This window comes from Symphalangus syndactylus, chromosome 5, assembly GCF_028878055.3.
Source record: "Symphalangus syndactylus isolate Jambi chromosome 5, NHGRI_mSymSyn1-v2.1_pri, whole genome shotgun sequence".
Lineage (NCBI taxonomy): Eukaryota > Metazoa > Chordata > Mammalia > Primates > Hylobatidae > Symphalangus > Symphalangus syndactylus.
Genome location: NC_072427.2, coordinates 122,507,800 through 122,531,728, shown reverse-complemented (window position 1 = coordinate 122,531,728; position 23,929 = coordinate 122,507,800). Strand labels below are relative to the sequence as shown.

At 43.2% G+C, this 23,929-nt stretch overlaps 1 protein-coding gene and 1 pseudogene across 2 annotated transcripts in view; both read left to right on the top strand.

The window, feature by feature from the left end:
• Positions 1-18,849, top strand: part of SLC27A2 (solute carrier family 27 member 2) — a 50,726-nt gene extending 31,877 nt beyond the window's left edge. For both annotated transcript variants that reach the window (XM_055279080.2, XM_055279081.2), the window contains 6 exons: positions 5,475-5,669; positions 8,516-8,606; positions 9,508-9,706; positions 11,460-11,557; positions 16,357-16,487; positions 18,380-18,849. In XM_055279080.2, coding sequence (XP_055135055.1) covers positions 5,475-5,669; positions 8,516-8,606; positions 9,508-9,706; positions 11,460-11,557; positions 16,357-16,487; positions 18,380-18,556 — 891 coding nt within the window. In that variant the 3' untranslated portion in view covers positions 18,557-18,849. The remainder of the gene's footprint in view (positions 1-5,474; positions 5,670-8,515; positions 8,607-9,507; positions 9,707-11,459; positions 11,558-16,356; positions 16,488-18,379) is intronic.
• Positions 710-811, top strand: LOC129483831 (uncharacterized; annotated as a pseudogene).
• Positions 18,850-23,929: the final 5,080 nt, after the last annotated feature.

Below are 23,929 nucleotides of genomic sequence, written 5' to 3'. Positions count from 1 at the left end.
CCTGTAGTCCCAGCTACTCGGAGAGGCTGAGGCAGGAGAATGGCGTGAACCCGGGAGGCGGAGCTTGCAGTGAGCCGAGATTGCGCCACTGCACTCCAGCCTGGGTGACAGAGCAAGACTCCGTCTCAAAAAAAAAAAAAAAAAAAAAAAAAAAAAAAAAAAAATCTGAACAAACATGAAGAATCACCAAGCACCTGAGGAAAGCCTCTTACAGGAAGGATTATCAAAAGAAAAGAAGCATCAGCTCAAAAAACAGAAGAGACCAGGCACAGTGGCTCGGGCCTGTAATCCCAGCACTTTGGGAGGCTGAGGCAGGCAGATCACGAGATCAGGAGTTCAAGACCAGCCTGGCCAACATGGTGAAACCCCATCTCTACTAAAAATACAAAAATTAGCTGGGCATGGTGGCAGGCGCCAGTAATCCCAGCTACTGGGGAGGCTGAGGCAGGAGAATCATTTGAACCCGGGAGGCAGAGGTTGCATCGAGCTGAGATTTCACCATTGCACTCCAGCCTGGGTGACAGGGCGAGACTCTGTCTCAAAAAAAAAAAAAATAAATAACAGGGAAAAATGTTTTTAATGTATCATTAATATCCTCAGAGAGACTGGAGAAGATATTGTATCCATAAAACAAGAATAGTGTACTGTTTTAAAAGAAAAAAAGAATCAGACTTGAAAGTTAAAACGATGTTTAAAAATCTTTAATTAGATCGCTTCTCGGCCTTTTGGCTAAGATCAACTGTAGTATCTGTTCTTATCAGTTTAAAAATCTTTAATTAGAAAGGTTGGAAGATAAAGTTGAGAAATCTTACAGAAAGTTAAAAAGATAAATTGATGGGCATAAAGGGAGAGTAGATAGGAAAATTAGAGACTAATCAAAGAGGTCTCATATATATTTAATTGGAAATCAGGAAAAAAGAATAGAGAAAATGGAGAGGAGGAAATGATCAAAGAAATAATACAGGAAAACATCCGAGGGCTGGACAGACTGAAAGGGCCAGTGGAGTACCCAATAAAATTAGTGGAGGAAAAATAAATTGTGCCATGATGACATTTAAGACTACCAAAAAAAAGAGTGAAAGTTTGACTGTCAGTAGCAACACTGCAAGCTGAAAAAGGAGTGGTGCTTTCGAAATTCCAGATACAAATTATTGCCCATCTAAAATTCTATATCCAGCCAAATCATCACTCAGGTATACAATATTCAGATATTCCAAGTCTCCACAAAAAAATAATATAAATAAAATTAAAAAAACTTACCATGTACATACTCCCCTTCGGGAAGTTACTAAAGAAAATATTCCATCCAAACAGAATGAAAAAAAAGCAGAGGAAAACACAGGATCCAGGAAAGACAGACAAAGGGACCCCCCAGGCTTAGAAAATAACTAGTCCAGATTGGAGCAGAGGAGACAAGCATAATGGAAAATAGGAAATTCCATGAGCAGATAGATTTCACCATGAGGAAAATTTTAGAGGCTGTTGGAGGATAAGGGGAAACTTACCAATAGAAACTAAGGAAATGAAGCAAATGACAATTAATTCCAGGAAAAATAAAAATTTGTTCATAGCGTATTACTTGGCTCCTCAGTGTTGTATTATGGGCAGAATAATGTGAGCACTAAACATTGATTTAACCAAAAATTGTGATACTGGAAAAATGGGAGAGAGAATAGGAAAGAACTGAATCTTCATCTCCCACAATAGGAAATCTGAAATTGATGAAACAAGAGAAGGAAATATAAGCATTTAATTTAGAAATATGCAGATAGCAAGAAGCAGCTACAAGAGTTAACTGTCTGCCTCTGGGTGGTAAACTGGGGGTAAAGGGTGGGAACAGGGAGATGGCATGAATACAGTGTTGTTCACTTAAAGGTCTTTCAGGACTATTTGATTCTTATCTTACACTATGTGTGTGGCACTCTCTCTTTGTTGCTTTTTTTCCTTTTTGCTTTTTTTTGGGGGCGGTGAGATTATTGGTGGGCATGAGTAAGGAGGGGCAGCACAGTGGACACCCTCTCAAGTGCAGGGCTTTAAAAAAAATAAGGAAAAGAGCTCTCTGAAGTCACATTGATTCAGATTTGAATCTTGGAGCAACCGTTTTGCTACCTTTGTGATCCTGGGAAAATAATTTTAAGCTTCCTGAGCCTCCATTTCCTCAATTGTAATATGAGACAAATACTTTTATTAGCTATCACCTTTCATAGGGTTCTTTAGAAACGGGTCAACTGCCTGACCCACAGAAAAGCCCTCAATAGAAGCTTTCTGCCTGTTTTAATTACCTGGCACCCTTCATTCCTCTCTGGACATCTTGACCTCTTGCTCTTCATCAGTCCCCCAGGTGTGTTTGCATGTGTCACCTTAGCTCTAATGTGAAGAAGAAGGTTTTTTTCTTGTTTAAAAAAAATAAGCTGGTGACCCTTGATCTAGAAATCAGTTCCTCTGAGGAGTAGCTTTGGCGATGGAGAAACACTGTTCCCCCTATGGGAAAGGAAAACTTGAGTCATACTCTTTCAGCCACCGGTGAGCAAAAGCTTAGGTGAGAACCAGACAACTTAGAAGCCTCCAGGATCTCCCATTTGTGCCCACAAACATTTCCGGCTTTAATCCCTTTTGCTGATGTAATAAGATTCTTCAGCTGGATGATGAAAACTGAGCCCATGGTGTTGTGATGATGAGCTCAGCTACCTGCCACTGGCAGGTGACAGCTGCACCTGTGAGGCTGGTCAGCTTCCCACACACCCAGGGTGCCTGTGGCCTCCTGTACCCTAAGCCCTGCCCTGACTCGGCCACTAGTTATTGAACAGGGAGTGAGGTTTCCTGGTAGAGATTATCTATTTTACTGCCAGGATTATGCTCTATGCAAAGCACAGGTCCAGGCACTGGAGATGACATAGAGATACATGTACATTTGGCCTCAAAGGAGTTTACCATTTAATGAGGGAGATAGATAATCACCATCCAATAGACAAGGAAATAAACGAAGTGGGTAGGAGAAGGGCTGCTGGTGGGCTGCATGTGGGATAAGTAAGACCTTGGGTCTACATGTGGGAATGCTGCTTTGGAACTTCTCATGCAAGCCTGGGAGCAGGTGAGCACCCAGCTCAGGTGATTTTCTTTAAGCAAAAGCAAGTCTTCAAATATGTGTGATGTTTTATCCTTGGGGCGGCAGTGAGAGGGGGTGGTCTCTGAATACTGACAGTCCTTACGTCAGAGGATAGTGCCTTGTGGGCAGGGTGACCCTACAATTCATTATCCAAACAGGGCCACTTGAGAGTGAAGGTAATGAAAGATAACCAGCATTCCAGGACACGAATAGCCAGGGCTTGCCCTGGCAAACCAGACGTGATCTCCCGACTTAACAGGAGCTTGGTAATTATAAAGTGGAGTAGAGTCAGTGACCTAGAGACCAGAAGAGAATAGATTCTGGCTGGGCACAGTGGCTCATGCCTGTAATTCCAGCACTTTGGGGGGCCGAGGCAGGAGGATAGCTTGAGGCCAGGAGTTCAAAATGAGCCTGGGCAACATAGTGAGAACTTCATCTCTACAAAATTAATAAATAAATTAGCCAGGCATGGTAGCACGCACCTGTAGTCCCAGCCACTCGTGAGGCTGAGGCAGGAGGATCGCTTGAGCCTGGGAGTTAAGGCTGCAGTAAACCATAATCACACCAGCCTAGGCAACGGAGCAAGACCCTGTCTCAAAAAAAAAAGAGAGAGAATAGATTCCTACTCAGTCTGAATGTCTAGGTCTCATGCAGGTTCAAAAGGCTTCTCAAGCACTTCCCCCAGACATCCTGGGTAAGAGCCACTGGCGGTGGGGTGGGGGAGGGGCTGGTATCTCTTGACACATTTCCTCCTCAGAATGACTGCTCAAGGGGCCCATTTTCACCAGTGACCAGCATCAGTCCACCTCTCTGGTTAGGACTCCTCAAAGAGCCGCATATGTTCTGGCCAAGCTACTTAAAGATTAAATGTATATTTTCTGCTTCCCTGGCGCCTTAGCTCTTCCTGCATGGAAACCAATTCAGAGTTTGCCTTGGGGTGGTTTTTAATTGCCAAGCCAAAGTCCCGTACCCTTATAGTGCTTTTCAAACAGTAATTCTTATTCCAAAACCACTTCACAGTGATTTCACAGTGTAAGAAATAATGTAGAAAAGGCTCTAACCAATTGCTGTTTTATCAAAGAAATTAACAGTTGATGTGAGAGGACAGTCCTAATGACCTAGCACTTTTACCCCGTTTCATTCTGTATCCTGATAGAATAAAGGTCATAGAGTAAAATAATTTACAAGGTAAAATTATACCTATTTATTTTGTCTCTTCCACCAACCTGTGATTTCCTGGAGGACATAAATTACATTATTAACATAAGATATCACTAAAACCATCGCCGGGCTGGTCTGAAGGTAGTGAGTTACCTCAGTTGATTGTTCACAGTTATAGATCAAACTTCTTGTTCTACTCTTTTCCCTCTTCTCACTACTGTACTTGACTAGTCTTTGTTAACAATTAAAAATAATAAAATAAATAAAACCATCATTGGCATGGACATATTTGTGGGGTCTCCTAAATGACTATGGTTGAATGGAAAGCAGCCTGGTCATAGCCCCACTTCTCCTGCCAACACCAGAGAGACTCCTTTCAGTCCTTACACCCAAAACAGACTTTCCTTTGTGATCTTTGCTTACAGCAAATCATATTCTTCCCAGGCCACCTGAGGCAACTGGGAGGTGACCTCCTCCTCCTCTTCCCCTCCCCATCCCACTGGGACAGTTTTGTTGTCTCACTTCAGCTCTGTCTGATCTTATGCACACTGGGATCTACCTGTTAAACGGGGCAGGGCATGGTCAAGACTCTTCCCTCCAGTTCCCACAGGCTCCAACTGTTGCTCTTCGATGGCTTTGTGGAAAATGGCTCTCTCTCTCTCTCTCTTTCTGTCTCTCACTGGACTGTGTTTCCTGTTTTCTTCTTTATTGTCGTAAAAATCCTAGACACTGGTCAGGGTCCCACTGGTAGTAGATTGTGCCCATCTCTGACAGATCTTTCTCACGTGGCTTTTCCTTTCTGGAAATTCACCAATGTTCACCAGCCCCATCAAGAAAACTATGAACACATTATACACATTATTCTAACTTTAGATTGGATATGGATTAAATGTTGGCATCACCTGGTTCTGTCGGATTGTCTCATCTGGCTCCTTAGAAACCAAAATGGGAGAATTCACATGTTTTGGTTGTTAAATCGTAGTTCCAGCTGTCAGACCATACTGCTTGTGCTAGAGGAATAGGGAATAACGTGTGTGGGTGGCAGGAAGAAGGCAGACACTAAGGGGCATTTATAACCAACATAAATATGTAATAAAGGCAATGTCAGTATAAATTAAATACATACAAAATAAAGGCAATTATTAATATGTAAGCATAGACTCCAGAGATGTTTCAGTTTGGTCTCCTTCTTCTCCCCCTACCACAGAAACCAAATGACCGTGATCACAAAGTGAGACTGGCACTGGGAAATGGCTTACGAGAAGATGTGTGGAGACAATTTGTCAAGAGATTTGGGGACATATGCATCTATGAGTTCTATGCTGCCACTGAAGGCAATATTGGATTTATGAATTATGCGAGAAAAGTTGGTGCTGTTGGAAGAGTCAACTACCTACAGAAAGTAAGTACATTGAAAAATGGGAGCATATGTAGCCAATTTTCAGAATACAGAGACTTCTTAAAAGCCAAGTCATGATGATGTTATCAGAAATCAGGCAGCATCAGAGCCATGGCCCATTCCTATCACCAAGGGAAGTTTTGCTCATTCTCTGTGATGATGACTTCAAAAAATCAGATCCTGCAATTAAAAACATCTCAACTTCTATTAAGAACAATCCATTGTGCCCTTGCCGTCTGCAACTTAGGTGAAGTCTTCCTGATGCCATTTATACTTGTACGTGATTAAACACCTGAAGGTTACAAGTTCCATAAGCTTATCGTACACGTGAAACATAGTATTTCCCTTTAATTGTGTTGTGCAGCACCATCACCTGGGGAGTTTTTTTTATATGCACAGATGCAAGGCCCCACCCGCTAGGCTTTGGATTCAGTTGTCCTGAGGTGGAGCCCAGGCATCTCAGTGCCGGGATCTGGTGAACATTTGTGTCCACCTAATAATTCCACCAGAAAGATATTTCTTATTTGTAAGCCAGCTCACATAGCTGTCTCTTTTCCCTGTCAGTCATTTTATTGCTCCTGGGTCTCTGTTGTCTTTTTTGTACTCAAGCAGTCAGTCTTCCAGATAACCAACTATTCTGCAAATATCCAGAAATGTTCAGCAAATGCTGAGCCTCCTTTGGCTTGAGAAGTCACTGCGATCACTGTGCCTCTGGGGAGCTCATCCTTTCTGGCCATGAAACAGCCGCACCGGAACTCCCAGGCAACCTGTGTCCCCAGGGACAGACCAGCAGAATACAGAGGACAGTAGTTCATGTGCATAAGAGCCCTGGCTGTGGAGAGCAAATCTCAGTGCCACCATATGCTAGCTGAGTGACCTTGGGCAGGTCACATATGTTCCTCAGGCCTCAATTTCATCATCTGTAAGACAGAGATAACAAGAGAAAATATTGAACCCAGTGCCTAGCCCACACTCGATAAGGGAAAAGGATTGTTGAAAGGATTAAATAGCCAGGCGCGGCGGCTCGTGCCTGTAATCCCAGCACTTTGGGAGGCTGAGGCGGGTGGATCATGAGATCAGGAGATCGAGACCATCCTGGCTGACACGGTGAAACCCCGTCTCTACTAAAAATACAAAAAATTAGCCGGGCATGGTGGCAGGAGCCTGTAATCCCAGCTACTCGGGAGGCTGAGGCAGGAGAATGGCGTGAACCCAGGAGGCGGAGCTTGCAGTGAGTCGAGATCGCGCCACTGCACTCCAGCCTGGGCAACAGAGCGAGACTCTGTCTCAAAAAAAAAAAAAAAAAAAAAAAAAAGGGATTAACTAACTTATGAAAAGGCCCTTAGAGGCTATAGCCCAATGCCTGTCATTTAATAGCCTTGAATAATTGTTAGCCGTAATGATGATAACCACTCCATTTCTTATATTCTGGCCGAATCTCAAGGTGTTCCCAAGTTCAAGGACCCTCTCTGACAATGACAGCTCCACCTACGCTACACAGGTCCCTCCACAGTCCTCTAGACCTGCGCTGTCCAAACAGTAGCCACTAGCTACATGTGGCTACTTAAATTTAAATTATATTAATAAAAGTTTAAATCCATTTCTTCAGTCACACTAGCCACATTTCCAGTGCTGAATAGCCACGTGTGGCTAGTAACTACCATATTGAGCAATGCAGACAGAGAATATTTCCATCATCACAGCAGATTCCTGAGCAGTGCTGCTGCAGACTGAGAATCGATCTACACCCCACTGGAACTGCTGCTGAGGGTCAGCTAACGCTGTATATTACCCATTCTTTACTTTCTCATCCATTGATTGCCATATTTTATTGTCCGTTTTTCTACTTTAAGCAAAACATTAAAAAAAAAAAACTTTAAAAACCGGATGATCCCATGCAATTGATGTAGAAAAGAACATTTATTACCACCTATAAATTTTTCACATTCCTGCAAATAAGATCTACATTTGTTGACCACAAATACCACTTGTTTTTTTAACAAGTATTAGCTGTCTGCTAACACTAAAGCATATGATTGTTTGCTTCATCACAGACTTGAATATAAATTTGAAATAGACACAGTAATCATGGCTAATAATTATATCCAAATACTGTCATGTTTGCATTTTTCTTCCAACAAGGAAAATAATATATTTATTATTGCTTTTACTGAATTGCTGAAAAATTAAATTCTTATGCTTTGAATTATATGTTAAATATGATAGAGTTTTAATAATTTTATAGTCATGGGCATGAAATAATTATGCCTTTGATTCTAAAATATATTAGATAACATTTCCATAGAAATGTGAAAAATCTAATAGTGTCATATTAATATAAGATTATACAAGATTTTAAAAACCCATTTGTGATACATCCACCAAAAGACACAAGAATGTTCATAACAGCTTTATTTATAATAGGCCAAAACTAGAAATAATCCAAATACCCATTAACAGGAAAATAGATAAATAAATCATGGTATATTTATACAAGGGAAAATTGCATGGCAATAAAAAACACCAGCATGGATGGATGGATATTATAGACATATTGAGTGAAAGAAGCAGACACAGAAGCATACATTTATTTCATTTATTTGAGATTTAAGATTAATTGACAGCAATATAAGTCAGAATAGTAGTTAACTTCACAGAAAAGGGCAGGAGGAAACTTTCTAGGTGAAATGAAAGTTTTCTCTGTCTCTCTCTGGGTGGCAGTTTTAAGGGTATATGCAAATGCAAAATTTCATCAACCTGTACACCTAAGATATACTTTGTGTTGTGCCACTATTAAAAAGGGAAAAATTGTAAAAGATTTATACTCAAAATTATTTTAATCTTGCTAGAAAATCATAACTTATGACCTGATTAAATATGATGTGGAGAAAGATGAACCTGTCCGTGATGAAAATGGATATTGCGTCAGAGTTCCCAAAGGTACAGTGGACTTTTGTTCAATCAACCTGTGCCCCTTCTTATCTTGATCAAGTGACTTTTAAGGACTAACATTTTATTGCCACATGGTAAAATTTATCAGAGTGGGGAAAAGGGGGGTTTATGTAAGTACCCTCCAATATACAGGAATTCCAAAGGTGCTAATTCACCGCTGCATGTAACATAATTCTAGTTTTAAACCTAGCTTAACAACTTCTTGCTTATGAGGTAGTGTTTTTTGGGAAGGGATATGTAATTGTGGTTGCAAAACTATAGTTTTAGGTGGCCTTTACCTTTAAGCTTTAACAACTGCGAGTTTGTGTAAGTGTGCATAAATCATTATTCAGTAAAAGATTAGCAGCAAAAGAATTACAGGCCAGGTGTGGTGGCTCACGCCTGTAATCCCAACACTTTGGGAGGTTGAGGAGGGCTGAACATTTGAGATCAGGAGTTTGAGACCAGCCTGGCCAACATGGCAAAATCCTGTCCCTACTGAAAATACAAAAATTAGCTGGGCATGATGGCACACACCTGTAACCCCAGCTGCTTGGGAGGCTGAGGCAGGACAATCCCTTGACCATGGGAGGCAGAGGTTGCAGTGAGCCGAGACCGCACCACTGTACTCCAGCCTGGGCAACAGGGCAAGATTCCATCTCAAAAAAATAAAAATCAAAATAAAATAATTAGGCCATATACAATAATGTACAGTATATGTGTGTGTGGTGTATGTATGTGTGTCTGTAATATAGATGTACATATAATTCACAGGTGTACATGCATGGAAAATGATACTTCCTACAGCCAGCTTGTTGCCAGCAGGTTGTATGGCATTAGTTTTAAGAGAAGGTTGATGTGTAAATTTGACCTCTAGCACATAAAGTAAGTTTACTTTCTTCTGTCTTAGGTGAAGTTGGACTTTTGGTTTGCAAAATCACACAACTTACACCATTTAATGGCTATGCTGGAGCAAAGGCTCAGACAGAGAAGAAAAAACTGAGAGACGTCTTTAAGAAAGGAGACCTCTATTTCAACAGTGGAGATCTCTTAATGGTTGACGATGAAAATTTCATCTATTTCCACGACAGAGTTGGAGATACATTCCGGTTGGTTTTTCTGAATCATTGAGCCAAAAACAAACACACACACAGTTTGGCTTACTCCTAGTGGAATCGCATTCCACTTTGGTTATGGTGCATTTCCTTCTCTATCTTTGGCACATCAGGTCAAACTCCTGTGTTCCCAGAGAATGAGAAATGAAGTGCATGAAGTGTCACTCTGCAGTGCACAGTTAACTTTGCTGAGCAACACCAGATGAGAATAAGGCAGGAAACCTGTATCTGATTTCTGGAGACAAAAGTACATTTAACTCCTCTTGTTTCTCCTGCATTATTACTGGTCACTCTTAGGACAGCCAAGGATTTTCACCTTTCCAATCAAGGAGGTGTTTAGATAAAATCAGATGCAAATTAATGTGGAGCTGATCTAGTTGAAGAGGAGGTGAGGGGTTCGGAGCCCCTTCCTCCAACCCCTTTCATCCCCAACCAGATGGTTTCCCACAGAACCCCCAGGTCAGCACAAGGAAGTTTGGAAGTCCTTGTAACAGATCGTGGAATTAACTTCCAACCATAGCACAGTCCTCCAGCCTCATGACACAGCTTCCTTCCTGTGTAAACTCCCTGAGGGCAGGCCCTGTGTCTGCCTGTTCACCCCCAGCACCTACCATGGTGCTTGGTGTCACTTTTTGCATGAATGAATGAGGAAGGGATGGAAGTTGTCTAACTGCAGTAGAAAGACAGCAGGTGGAATGAGGAGAACCAGGCTCACCTCTCCCACTGAGCAGCAGTGGTAAAAAGACAGATAACCATTCTGGACCTCAGTCCTTTTGCCCTTGAGATGAGGGTCACGATGATTCTCAGGGTCCTTCCATCTCTACTATTCCGTGTCTTAAGATCCATATCACTTTATGCCATCTTCATGTTATTAAGAAGATACTTCTGGGAGGGCTAAAGAATTTTTAATGGGCCAGGTATGGTGGCTCATGCCTGTAATCCCAGCAGTTTGGGAGGCCGAGGCGGGTGGATCACCTGAGGTCAGGAGTTCCAGACCAGCCTGGCCAACATGGTGAAATCCTGTCTCTACTAAAAGTACAAAAATTGCTGGACATGGTGGCACGCGCCTGTAGTCCCAGGTATTCGGGAGGCTGAGGCAAGAGAATCACTTGAACCTGGGAGACGGAGGTTACAGTGAGCTGAGATTGCGCCACTGCACTCCAGCCTAAGTGACAGAATGAGACTCTGCCTCAAAAAAAAAAAAGAATTTTTAATGAAAACAAAATTTAACTCTTTATTAAGTGAAAAATAGCACCTGGTTGGGCCTTAACATTAGAATCTCCCTGTAACTAAAGTATGATTTTTTTCCTTTCTTGTTGCCATGAGACCCTGAAATAAAATATGAAGTTCTATTAAAGAGAACTTCAGAAACTGAATTAAATAGCAACTGAGTTAGTAAATGAGAAATTGAGAGACCTAAACACAGCAGAAAATCGTTGAGATTTCTTTCTAATTTCCACTGCCTTTCTTAGCTAGGGCTGTATTTTAACATTAGAACATTATTCTGTGTATTGTGTCTCATGTGGTAACATTGAAATTCCACATTTTGTTATCTAGGTCTATGCTTTTCCCTTTTATGCCTCAAGCAAGATATCCCGGCCAGGACTAAGTTGGGGAGTTTGAGGGCCAAGGTGAGGAACATGAGATCAGGACCATGCAGAAATCTAAAGGAAACACCAGCCCTCCGACATTGCGACCTGGGCCAGAAACCACCAGTGACCTCTGCTAACTTTGTCGTTTCTTCCAGGTGGAAAGGGGAAAATGTGGCCACCACTGAAGTTGCTGATATAGTTGGACTGGTTGATTTTGTCCAAGAAGTAAATGTTTATGGAGTGCATGTGCCAGGTATATACAAGATATGATCTGTACCTAAACCCATAGAGTAACTGAACATAATTTTAGCCTCAAGGTGAAGTTTGTCATTGCTTTCTCCTGCCGTCCAGAGTTAAACAAACAGCTCTTTCAGCTGCCAGGGAGTAAGGAGCTTATGTCTGGCTTATGTTCCATGATAAAAGCCAACTCAGTGCATCTGAACATGGCCTTCTCTTCAGTTCAGCTCCCAGCCATTCTTGGGCTCTCAGGCACACAAAGTCTCAAATATGGGAGCTCCACGCCACATTTGGTACACCTCAAGAAAAGTCGTGTCATGCTTAAGAGCTGGGAAATGGTGTCCTGGCCTCTGAACTAGGAGGCACAAAGAAGAGCCAGTGCAGTTGCTAGAAGAAAAAGCTGGGGAAAAGTGGATTTTGTATAGCCTCTTCTTTTTAAGATTTCTAAGCCCAGTTCACCCCACTAAGTTTCAGAATCATCACACAAGAATGTTGTCACTGCAGCTTCATCTGCAGATCCGCTTCTGCCAGCAGAGTCAGGAGGGCCAGTATCTGACCTTGAGTCCTGGCTTCAACGTCTGCTGGCTGTTTGACTGCAGGCAAATCACTAAAATTAAGGATAATGCCAGCCGTGCAGTTAAGGTTGTCAAGAGAACAAACTCATTTTAATTACATCAACGCTAAGCATATATTTATCAAATATATACATAAGGGTTGTTGTGAAAATAAATTACATTAATAATAGATGTCAGAGAGGATTCCAGCCTCCAAATTACTGTCCAAATATAAGGCATTCGGGGTATTATTATTCCCCCACAACTCATATTTGGGATTCCCACCCATATTCAAAGTAGAAATCCAAAAGTCCCTTTTTCCCAAACTCTGACACTTCTATGTGGCCTTGTGCTTGTTATTTTTTAAAGAATATTCCAGGCCGGGCGTGGTGGCTCACTCCTGTAATCCCAGCACTTTGGGAGGCCGAGGCGGGCAGATCATGAGGTCAGGAGATCGAGAGTATACTGGCCAACGTGGTGAAACCCCATCTCTACTAAAAATACAAAAATTAGCTGGGTGTGGTGGCACGTGCCTATAGTCCCAGCTACTCTGGAGGCTGAGGCAGGAGAATTGCTTGAATCAGGGAGTCGGAGGTTGCAATGAGCTGAGATCGTGCCATTGCACTCCAGCCTGGGCAACAGAGCAAGACTCTGTCTAAAAAAAAAAAAAAAAAGAATATTTAAGTCTGGACACGGTGGCTCACACCTGTAATCCCAGCACTTTGGGAGGCCAAGGCAGATGGATCACTTGAGGTCAGGAGCTTGAGACCAGCCTGGCCAACATGGCAAAACTTAGTCTCTACTAAAAACACAAACATTAGCCAGGGGTGGTTGTTCACATCTGTAATCCCAGCTACTTGGGAGGCTGAGGCAGGAGAATCACTTGAACCCAGGAGACGAGGTTGCAGTGAGCCAAGATCTCACCACTGCACTCCAGCCTGGGTGACAGAGTGAGGCTCTATCTCAAAAAAACAAAAAGAATATTCAAGAATATCTCTTGCTTGTTCCTCCCCAACTCTAGGACAATGACACGAGGGGAAATATGGCCACATCTTGATGTGAGAGGGGACAGAATGGAAGGGGGGTGTGAATACTCCCGTTGGAGAACTCCCCAGGCCTTATGCTGAGTTAACACAAGGGTCTAAGTTGTGGTTGTCAGCCATTGTGCCACTCTAGGCTCTTGCAGACCCTTCCTCAAATGTCGTGTATGTGTCTAAATGCTTGATTTTAAAAAGAAGAATCATACAAACGAGTATGTATGAGGTAAGAGAATCTAGAAGATGAAACAGAAGGATGTAGCCTAGTGTTCCTCAAAGTGGGTCCCCAGACCAGCAGTGTCAGCATCACCCAGGAGTCTGTTACAAGTGTAATTTCTCAGGCCCACCCCACTATCAAGTCAAAATCTCTGGGGCGGGGCCAGGAAACTGTGCTGGCACAAACACCCCAGAGATTCTTAAAAACATTGAAAGTCTGATTTAGGGGGTGATGAAAATGCACTAGAACTAGATCCTGGTAATGATAGTAAAACATTGTAAGTGTGTAAAATACCACTGAATTGTACACTTTTTTTTTTTTTTTTTTTTTTTGAGACAGAGTTTTGTTCTCGTTGCCCAGGCTGGAGTGCAATGGTGCGATCTCGGCTCACTACAACCTCTGCCTCCCAGGTTCAAGCGGCAATTCTCCTGCCTCAGCCTCCTTAGTAGCTGGGATTACAGGCATGCACGACCACGCCCGGCTAATTTTGTATTTTTAGTAAAGATGGGGTTTCACCATGTTGGTCAGCCTGGTCTCGAACTCCTAACCTCAGGTGATCCACACCCCAACCTTGGCCTCCCAAAGTGCTGGGATTACAGGTGTGAGCCACCACGCCCTGCAAATTGTACACTTTAACATGAGTTGGAATGATAAATTTTATGTTATGTGTTTATCACAATTTAAAAAACACACACACACTAAAGTCTGAGAAGCATTAAAGCCCAGTGGTTCCAAAAATTTGGCCAATCATCAGAACCATCTGGGAAACTTTTTAAAGCCTGGATCTAATGGACCAGAAGCTCTGGAGTATGGGACTCAGAATCTGCATGGCTTTTTTAATTCCCAGGTGAATCTAATGATCAGTGAGTTCTGGGAGCCACTGAAACAGAACGAAGGGAAGGAGGTTGACAGTCTTACAGTGTTGGCAGACAGTCAGATCGGATGAGGAGCAGGTGTGTTCTGTGCTGCTCCAGTGATCAGAACTAAAACCAATGAATTAAAATGACCAGGGAGCCAATTTTAGCCTGAGAACTCCCCTGTAACCAAAGGAACCATCAATAGAATGGGCTTGTCTCCCAGGATAGGAAATGCCCCCACCAACTAGGGCATGTAAAGAGAAGCTGGATGTCCACCTGGGATCCTGGGAGAACTCTTGCAGCAGTGAAAGATTAAATTCTAAAGTCCCTCCCAACTTTCAGATTCTGTGATTCCCAGTGCCACAACTGCTGCTGTCTGGCCCCCCATCCACAGAGGCCAGTCCCATTCCAAACTAGAAACGCAGCAGTACTGTCTGAAGTAAGGCATCATTCCACTATGGGTGATTCTGCACAAGGCAGTCATACATCTCGGGTTTGGACCAGGAGAGAATTTCTAGGTTTGGGCCTGGAGTGGAGTTCACTTTTTCTAGGTGTCACACCTGAACTGCCCAACTACTCTGTAGAACTTTCTGCAATGATGGACATGTTCCATATCTGCACTGTCCAGTATGATAGCCAATAGCCACCATGTCACTATGGAACACTTGAAATGTGGCTAGTGCAACTAAGGAACTGAATTTTTCATAATATTTAATTATAATTGATTTTAGTTTTAATAGCCACAAATAACCACTGGGTGTCATATTAGACAGTGCAGCTCTAGAGAACCCTTGGCCAGAATTGACCTTTACAATTAGCCCAGAGCTCCTATAGGCTGGAACCATCGCTCCCGAAGCTGAACTAGTCCCAAACCACCCTCCGAGAGTTGGGGCAGAGGCCTGAGACCTAACAGGCCCATTTGCCCCAGGTCCAACGTTGCTACTACCAGAGCAAGAAGCAAGGAGACGGTGAATGCGGAGGATTTCTGTTGCATGAGCCTTAATTCTAAAAGGAGCTTATTGGAGACACTTGAGATTTCAAAGACAGGTGCTAGGGACCCTAAACTAAGAGGATCTGGTGCCACTGCCTCTCTCCCTCAGACAAGGAGCAAACCAAATGATGGGGCGACTTTTTTTCCTTTTGCTGTTTGCCTTCTTTAGAGCTATAGGTAAACACACAATCACCATAGGAGAGATTTCGAAAGCTGGGGCCCAGGTAACCAAGGGAGGCTCCTGTCTCCTCTCGGATTACAGCTGAGTAGTTTAGGGAAGTGGATCTGGACTCCCGCTGGGTCTGCTGGATCAGGTAGAAGATACATTAATACCTAATTACCACTGTCCTCACAAGAAGGCAGTGGTAATTGTTGGAAACTGCTCTGGGCTAAATTCCCTGATGTAGGATCTGTTCTCTCTGTGGAGAGCACATCCTCTTGGGACTAATGGGCCTTAACGGGAGGGCACAAAACAGCTCCTCCCTGTGCGTGCCTTCACCTCCTGTCTCACATCCTCTCCAAAATGCAGGCAAGAAAAGCCATTAGAACCTTGACTAGATAAGTAGGTCTCCAAGGTGGTATTTGTGCCCAGAAGTGCAACAAACCTGACGTTGCAACCTGAAGAACAACCCAAGCTCAGTAAGTCATGCCTGACAGTGGAGCAGGGACTTTCACTGGAGTCAAAAGTAACTTCCTGTAGCCACCAGTCCAACCTACTCCCTACTCAGATGTGTTTGTATAGGCTGCTAGAAAGAAGGATGATGCTTATAAGCACAGGATCTGGAGCCAGGCTGCCTGAATTCAATTCCATACCCTGCCTAGTATTTGCTGTCTGACCTTGAATAAGTCTCTTAATGTCTTTAAGCCTGTTTCTTCATCTGTAAAATGGAAATAACAGCTGTATCTCTTCAGAAGGTTGTTGTGAGGGTTGAGATCATCAATACAACACACTTAGTATAGGGCCTGGAATATAATATTCAACCGTTATTATTGCTATTAGTACAATCACTTTGTATCTTTGACATGTATTTGTAATAAAAATTCCAGCTATCCACATGAAACCCATGCTATAAATGTTGTCTGAGCCCACAGTTCTTTGAACTAATAAAGCATCATAAATAGCCATAACACATCTAATTTTTTCTCACTTTATTTCTAGATCATGAGGGTCGCATTGGCATGGCCTCCATCAAAATGAAAGAAAACCATGAATTTGATGGAAAGAAACTCTTTCAGCACATTGCTGATTATCTACCTACTTATGCAAGGCCCCGGTTTCTAAGAATTCAGGTGAGATCTCTTATTATCAAGTTCAATGATCTGCTCTCTTGGAGATTCCTACCTCTTAGGGAACAACTCGCCTTCTCCCAGGGTGACTACATTTGCCAAATTTTCACCACCCTTTCCAGGAAGCTCAGAAAAGTGTCATAGACCAATAAGGAAGTGGTAATACCAGGCTGGGTGCGGTGGATCATGCCTGTAATCCCAGCACTTGGGGAGGCTGAGGTGGGAAGATTGCTTGAGCTCAGGAGTTCGAGACCAGCCTAGGCAACATAGTGAGACTTCATGTCTACTAAAAATGAAAATTTTTTAAAAAGGCTGAACGTGGTGGCTCACACCTATAATCCTAACACTTTGGGAGACGGAGGCGGGTGGATCACCTGAGGTCGGGGGTTCGAGATCAGCCTGGCTAACATGGTGAAACCCAGTCTCTACTAAATATACAAAATTAGCTAGGCGTGGTGGTGCATGCCTGTAGTCCCAGCTACTCGGAAGGCTGAGGCAGGAGAATTGCTTGAACCTAGGAGGAGGAGGTTGCAGTGAGCTGGGATCACGCCACTGCACTCCAGCCTGAGCAATGGAGTGAGACTCCATCACCAAAAAGAAAAAAAATTAGCCAGGCATGGTGACGCGCACTTGTAGTCTCATCTACCTGGGAGGCTGAGGCAGGAGGATGAGGATTAGTTGAGCCTGGGAAATCAAGGCTGCAGTGAGGTATGATTGCACCACTGTACTCCAGCCTGGGCATCAGAGCAAGGCCCAGTCTAAAAATATATATATCAGAAAACAGCTAGTAGAAATCCAATCCTAAACCCTTTCTCCTTACAATGACAGGCCAGTTCATTCAGCAAGAGTCTTAGCACATAACTCACAAAGTCTGTTTGGTGAGTCCTGACAGACATCGCAAATACAAATGCTCTGATCCTGTTTGTTGTTTCCAGTTTTAAAGAATACAGAAATCCACAGAAGTTCTACACCTTTCTATGGTGTGAAATTTAATTGGACATTAGCCAGCTGGAATTGCCTAAGACTTAACTATCACCGCTAGGGGGATTTTTTTTTCTTCCTCCAACATTAACCCTTTAGTTGATTTAATACTCTCACTTTTAGACTTTGAGCTCTGTGATTCTGTAGCTGAAGACTTGACAAAGGAGGTCTTAAGATTCCAGATATTGTGTGTATAGGATTATTCCTGTTAATAATGGAATTATTAATTGGAATTATATTCCTGTTAAAGTGCACCAACATTTGCTTTGCAACCAGATAGTAAAGAGGCATGAAAATGAAATATCCTCAGATATTTTAAGAGAAAACAGAGTTGTCTGTAAATGATCCCTCCTTCTACTCCCACCATGAGTCACGATATCCTAGCGGTACCTGAAGCCTTACCAAGCAATAGGCACCACCCCTCTGCTCAGAAATCTCTGCACGGGTATCTCATCCTTGGCAGGTCCTCCCTCCCCACAGGTGATCCTAAAGCTTTAAGGGAATAAAAAATACCTCACAAAGGGCTCCCTAACGGAGATCCTGCAAACAGAATGTATGGGTATCATATAAAACTTTCACTTCACTAGAAAATGTAGAAAGTGGACGTTACTTGCCCCTACCACAAAAATGATATCTATGTGAGGTAATCCATTTGCTAACTAGCTAGGTTTAACTATTCCACGATGTATATGTACTTCAGCACATCATATTATACGTGAGAAAAACACACGTTATCTGTCCACTTAAAAATAAATAAAAATTGAAAACTTTTTTTAATTTTCACTTCCCAGCTCTCACATGAGCCAGGGATGCTAATGATTTGCTGGATCCCCATGCCCCACCCCTATCACTTGCCCTGCATCCTAATCTATTGCAAAATGCAACCACAATGTGGATTATTTGATGTTTTTCAGGACACCATTGAGATCACTGGAACTTTTAAACACCGCAAAGTGACCCTGGTGGAGGAGGGCTTTAACCCCGCTATCATCAAAGATGCCTTGTATTTCTTGGACGACACAGCAAAAATGTATGTGCCTATGACTGAGGACATCTATAATGCCATAAGTGCTAAAACCCTGAAACTCTGAATATTCCCAGGAGGATAACTCAACATTTCCAGAAAGAAACTGAATGGACAGCCACTTGATATAATCCAACTTTAATTTGATTGAAGATTGTGAGGTGCAGTTTTTGTAGGAAATTATGCATACCAGTAAAGGGAGACTTTTTTAAATAACAGTTGAGTCTTTGAAAGTAAAAAGATTTAGAGATTATTATTTTTCAGTGTGCACCTACTGTTTGTATTTGCAAACTGAGCTCGTTGGAGGGAAGGCATTATTTTTTAAAATACATAGTAAATTAAATGAACACCAACATGTGAGATGGCACTGTCTCTGTGTTCTTTCCTCACTTTATTCTAAATACAAAGCCTGTGTCAATTACTCCAAAGCCTGAAGTCCTCACTGGTAACTTTTCATAGGTGTCCCATTCATAAGAGCAAAGACGTTCTAGGTAAAAATGGCTGGGAACAGGGGGTGGGGTGAGGGGTGGTAGGGTGAGGAGGCTAGATCAGCAGTGGCCAACACAATGGAAATCTACTCCAATGTGAGGAGGCCAACTTTCCCTACCCGGAGGCATCCTGTCCACTGTGTATAGGTAGCATTATCCAACAGGTAATAATGCCATCTGTAGTCCTTACAGGAGCCTAATTCTATGGCATCAGAGTTCTGTAACCAAAAGGTGTTCAGGCCGGGCGCAGTGGCTCACACCTATAATCCTAGCACTTTGGGAGGCCAAGGCAGGTGGATCACCAGGTCAGGAGTTTAAGACCAGCCTAGCCAAGATGGTGAAACCACATCTCTACTAAAAAAATACAAAATTAGCCAGGCGCAGTGGCAGGCACCTGTAATCCCAGCTACTCGGGAGGCCGAGGCAGGACAATCACTTGAACCCGGGCGGCAGAGGTTGCAGTGAGCCAAGATCACACCACTGCACTCTAGCCTGGGTGACAGAGTGAGATGCCATCTTAAAAAAAAAAAAAAAAAAAAGGTGTTCAATACATTTTAGCTACATCAGGGGTTGCAAACTCAAGTGTCTTCAGAATTCACATAGGTAAGGTGGATGAGAAAAGCAGGTCACAAATGAATGTGGTAAACTTGGGGACGACCACTAAGCTTCAGTCAGCTAAATACGGGTCGAGTATTGCTGGAATTTTCTAATTATTCAGAAAACAGAAATCCATCAGAACTTATTAACATTAGTGTCACTAAAGTTGATCTACAACCCTACCACCCCACACACACACTCTCACAACTACTAAGTTTGAGTGGCTTTTTAAAAAGAAAACAGAAATCCAGATATGTATGTGAATCTCCCAGTTTTTGAAATCTGAAGTCTCAAAATTTTTAAAACTTCTATGCATCCCAGACAAAATGTGTGTCTGGGCCAGATAAGTGCCAGCTGTCCAGTTAGCACCTGAGTCCCACTTACATGTGCCCCTGCTCCTCAGATGGCAACTGGTTTCACTCCAAAGCCAGTCTTCTGCCCACGGACCCTTTTCAAGGACCGGAGGACCTTTAGGGCGGCACAGGAGGCTTTGGGAAATTCTGAGGAGCTCTTTCACATAAGCCCTTTCCCCTTAGACCCAGCTGCCTCCCTTCCTGGGTTTAATTGCTTTACCTCTGCATGTATGAGCTGCAACAGAATTCCAGGAGCAGGTCATGGGTGGCAGCATTCAAGATGACATGTACCTTACCTAGAGCTTGTCCTAGGCATGGAGCATCATGATCATTGAGTTCACATCCAGAAAGCATGGCCGAAGTTTACCACAGCCTCCCTAGAAGTTTCTGTCATGGAGTTTCCTTCTCTAGAGGACATCTTCAGATGACCAGGAGCTGGTAAGGCGTGCTAATTCTCCCCCAGTTTAGTCCCCATAAAGCCCCAGGCAAACATTTCTAGGACTTCTCAATGATATATGATGAGAGGTGTTGTCACCTCCAGCCCCAACAGAGTACTAGAAATATTTTTTTAACTATCTCCACTCTTTTGGGTGACTTTAAGAAGAATCATGACCAAAATCCTTGCCCCCCTCATTACACCTAACAATAAACATTTTCTGAGTGCTTAATATACACCAAGGACTTGAGGTGGGCCTAAAGAAAACTCTAGATAGGCTGCACCTTTGTGAATTTTGCCAGTAATTAGAATGATTATTGTTTGTGGGTCAGCACTTGGGAATTTTTGCAAAATTATCTCTGCCTTTGAGTTACAGGAGAATGTGAACCCAAGTAGTGGGAGATAGGACAGCCTTTGAGTATCACGTTGTGCAATTGTGTTACCTGGAATCTTGTCAAAGGAGAAGCAGGTTGTCAGCAGGGGTCATGTTAGAGTAGTGGCTTCATTCTGTGTCACAAGGGGTATCTTTTTGGGTAAGAGGTCAGCATTTACACTGTTGGCCAGAATATTCGTGTTATATTAACCAGAGCCTGCTTGCCCTGATCTCATTTGACCCATGTTTTAGACCTTCCAGTCAGAAACTCAGAGACCCAGGTCCTCACATCCACACCCTGCCCAGCTCTGCCTCCCAGCCTGATGGTTTCGTCAGTCTCCCACTTCCCCACACCTCCCTGAATCTGGCCAGGTAACACAGCTCCATTGAGATAAATAGAGACACCCCCACTATGTCCTCAGCCCCTAGGTTTGCATGTATGTAAACAATTTTAAGCCATCACTTATGAGAGATAATACCTTAAAGTCTGATTTTTCTCTTTTAAAAGGGTAAGAAATTGTGCCCAAGAAATATCTGCACAAGTCATTCTCATTTGAAAATATAAGTGAATTTAAAAAAATAAGCTGATATCCATGTAAATTATCCAACAGGGCTTTGATTTCAAATATATTGTTTGGAAACCTGTAATCAGTGCATAGATGGGATGCTATAGGCACCAAAATAATTTGGGGATAAAAGCAGGAAATGTCAGCCTCTGAAATGGAAGCTAATGAGAATCAGTATTAAAATGGGTAAAGTTAGCCAGGCATGGTGGGGTGTGCCTATAATCCCAGCTACTCGGGAGACTGAGGCAGGAGGATCATTTGAGCCCAGGAGTGTGAGTCCGGCCTGGGCAACATAGTGAGACCCCATCTCAAAAAAAAAAACAAAAAAAAAACATAGGTTTAACTAACTGCAATGACTCAACCTAAGAGATAATTTGCTAAATGTGTCGCTCATTCATACATCCACCCTACAAGCACTTAGTGGGTGCCTGCTACGGACCAAGAAATGTTCTCAGCACAAGAGTGCTGAGTCCCATCCCCCCAAACTAGAATTGGAGTTTGCATTTCTAACAAGTGCCCAGGTGAGGCTAATGCTGTGGGACAGGGGCCACATTTGGGGAATCACTGACAGCCTGAGTTATACATCATGTGTACTTACTTAGCGGGTAACTCAGTTCCTCAGAGCCGGGTCATCCCTTACTAACTGAGGCTCAGCTCTTAAATCAGGTGGCTCAAAGTGCAGCCCCCAGGAAAGGCCCAGCATCAAGAAGCACCTTGTCGTCACAAGCCTGCAATTGCTCTTGGAAATTTACATCAGTTAGAGCTTATATCTGCTTGCTAGATAATACACATATATTGTGATTTGCTATAGCAAACGAAAAGCAATCCTAGAGAGTAGCTAGTCAAACTTCTTTACTTGATAAATGAAAAACCTGAGGCCTGAGGTTAAGTGACATGACTAAAGTCACACAGCTAATTGACATCACTAAGCTCTCACCTAGTACTTGCAGGAAGAGAGTATCGTCATAGACGACAGTTCTGAGTGTGGTCCCTGAGCCAGCAGCATCAGCAGCACCTGGGAACTTGCTGGACCGACAAATTCTTGGACCCTGAAAAATTCTAGACCTACTGAATCAGAAACACAGGGGGTAGGCCCAGACATCTGTGTTTTGACAAGCCAAAGCCCTCCTGGTGTTACTGATGTGGACTCAGTTTGAGAATCACTGGCTTAGAGCAGTGCACAAGCTTTACTGTGCAGGAGAATCACTTGGGGACACCAGTGCTTTGAGTGCTTGGAGTGCAGTGAGTGCTTGGGGCACACACACTGCTTTGAGTAGCATGTCAATCTAAAGCAGTGATACCCTGATATCACCGCACATTAGAATCATCTGGGGAGCCGTCAAAAATCCCAAAGCCCAGGCCCATGCCATACCAATTAGATCAAGGATTCTGGGAGTGGGAACCAAGCATCAGTATTTTTTTAAGGACCTCCAAGTGATTCCAGTATGCAGCAAAGCTCAGGGATCACTAGTAGAGAACAAGGGGCAAGTTTTCAGCTTTTGGCCAGATGCAGTGGCTCACACCTATAATCACAGCATTTTGGGAAGCCAAGACAGGAGGAGCTCTTGAGCACAGGAGTTCACAATCAGCCTAGGCAACATAGGGAGACACTGTCTCTACAAAAACATTTTTAAAATTAGCCAGGCCAGGCATGGTGGCTCACGCCTGTAATCCCAACACTTTGGGAGGCCAAGGCAGGAGGATCACCTGAGCCCAGGAGTTCCAGACCAGCCTGGGCAACATAGGGAGACCCTGTCTCTATAAAAAGTTATATTAGCCAGGCATAGTGGTGTGCACCTGTAGTCCCAGCTACTCGGGGGACTGAGGTGGAAAGACAGCTTGAGCCTCAGAGGCTGAGGCTGCAGTGAGCTGTGTTCACACCACTACACTCACAGAATGAGACCCCATCTCAAAAATAAATACCTACTTGGGAGGCTGAAGCAGGAGGATCACTCAAGCCCAGGAAGTCGAGGCTGCAGTAAGCCATGATCGTGCCTCTGCACTCCAGCCTGGGTAAGAGAGAAAGCACTAGTCTCCAAAAAAAAAAAAAAAAAGCTTTAAACTCTTAACAAAGATTCTTTTCTTGACCAAACTCTAGCTAAGCTCCTCTGAGCCCCCCTTCTCGACTAGGCCTCAACCTTTGCCTATAAAGACTTGAACAAACATTAATTTCTCACAGCTCAAGGTCACATCCCTAAGATGATCCTAGCTCACCTTAAAGTGCCTGCTTAAGAAAACTCAAAGCTGCCGAAAGAATTAACTGTTTGTTCCAGCCAACCCCTGAACACAGGCCCCTGACTCCCAGCATCTGTGGGAGGGTAAGAGTCTTACTTCAAAAAGCACCAGTTAGCAAACCCAGAGGGGTTTCACATCAACCACTTTCCACTTTTTGTAATTTTTCACATTCCTGACTCTTCTAAGTCTAGGCTGGCCTTCTCCCTATTCTCCCATTCACCCTGTGAAATGCCTAGTCACCTTTGCACAAATCCAAGTTGAGTTCAGTTCACACGGGACCCTTTTCCCTATTGTGATAGTATATTACTGTTTAACATCTATCCTTAAAGTTCTAACTAATGTCCAGCTTTGTTTGTCTTTAATACTCTTTACATAACCCATTTCAGAGTCAC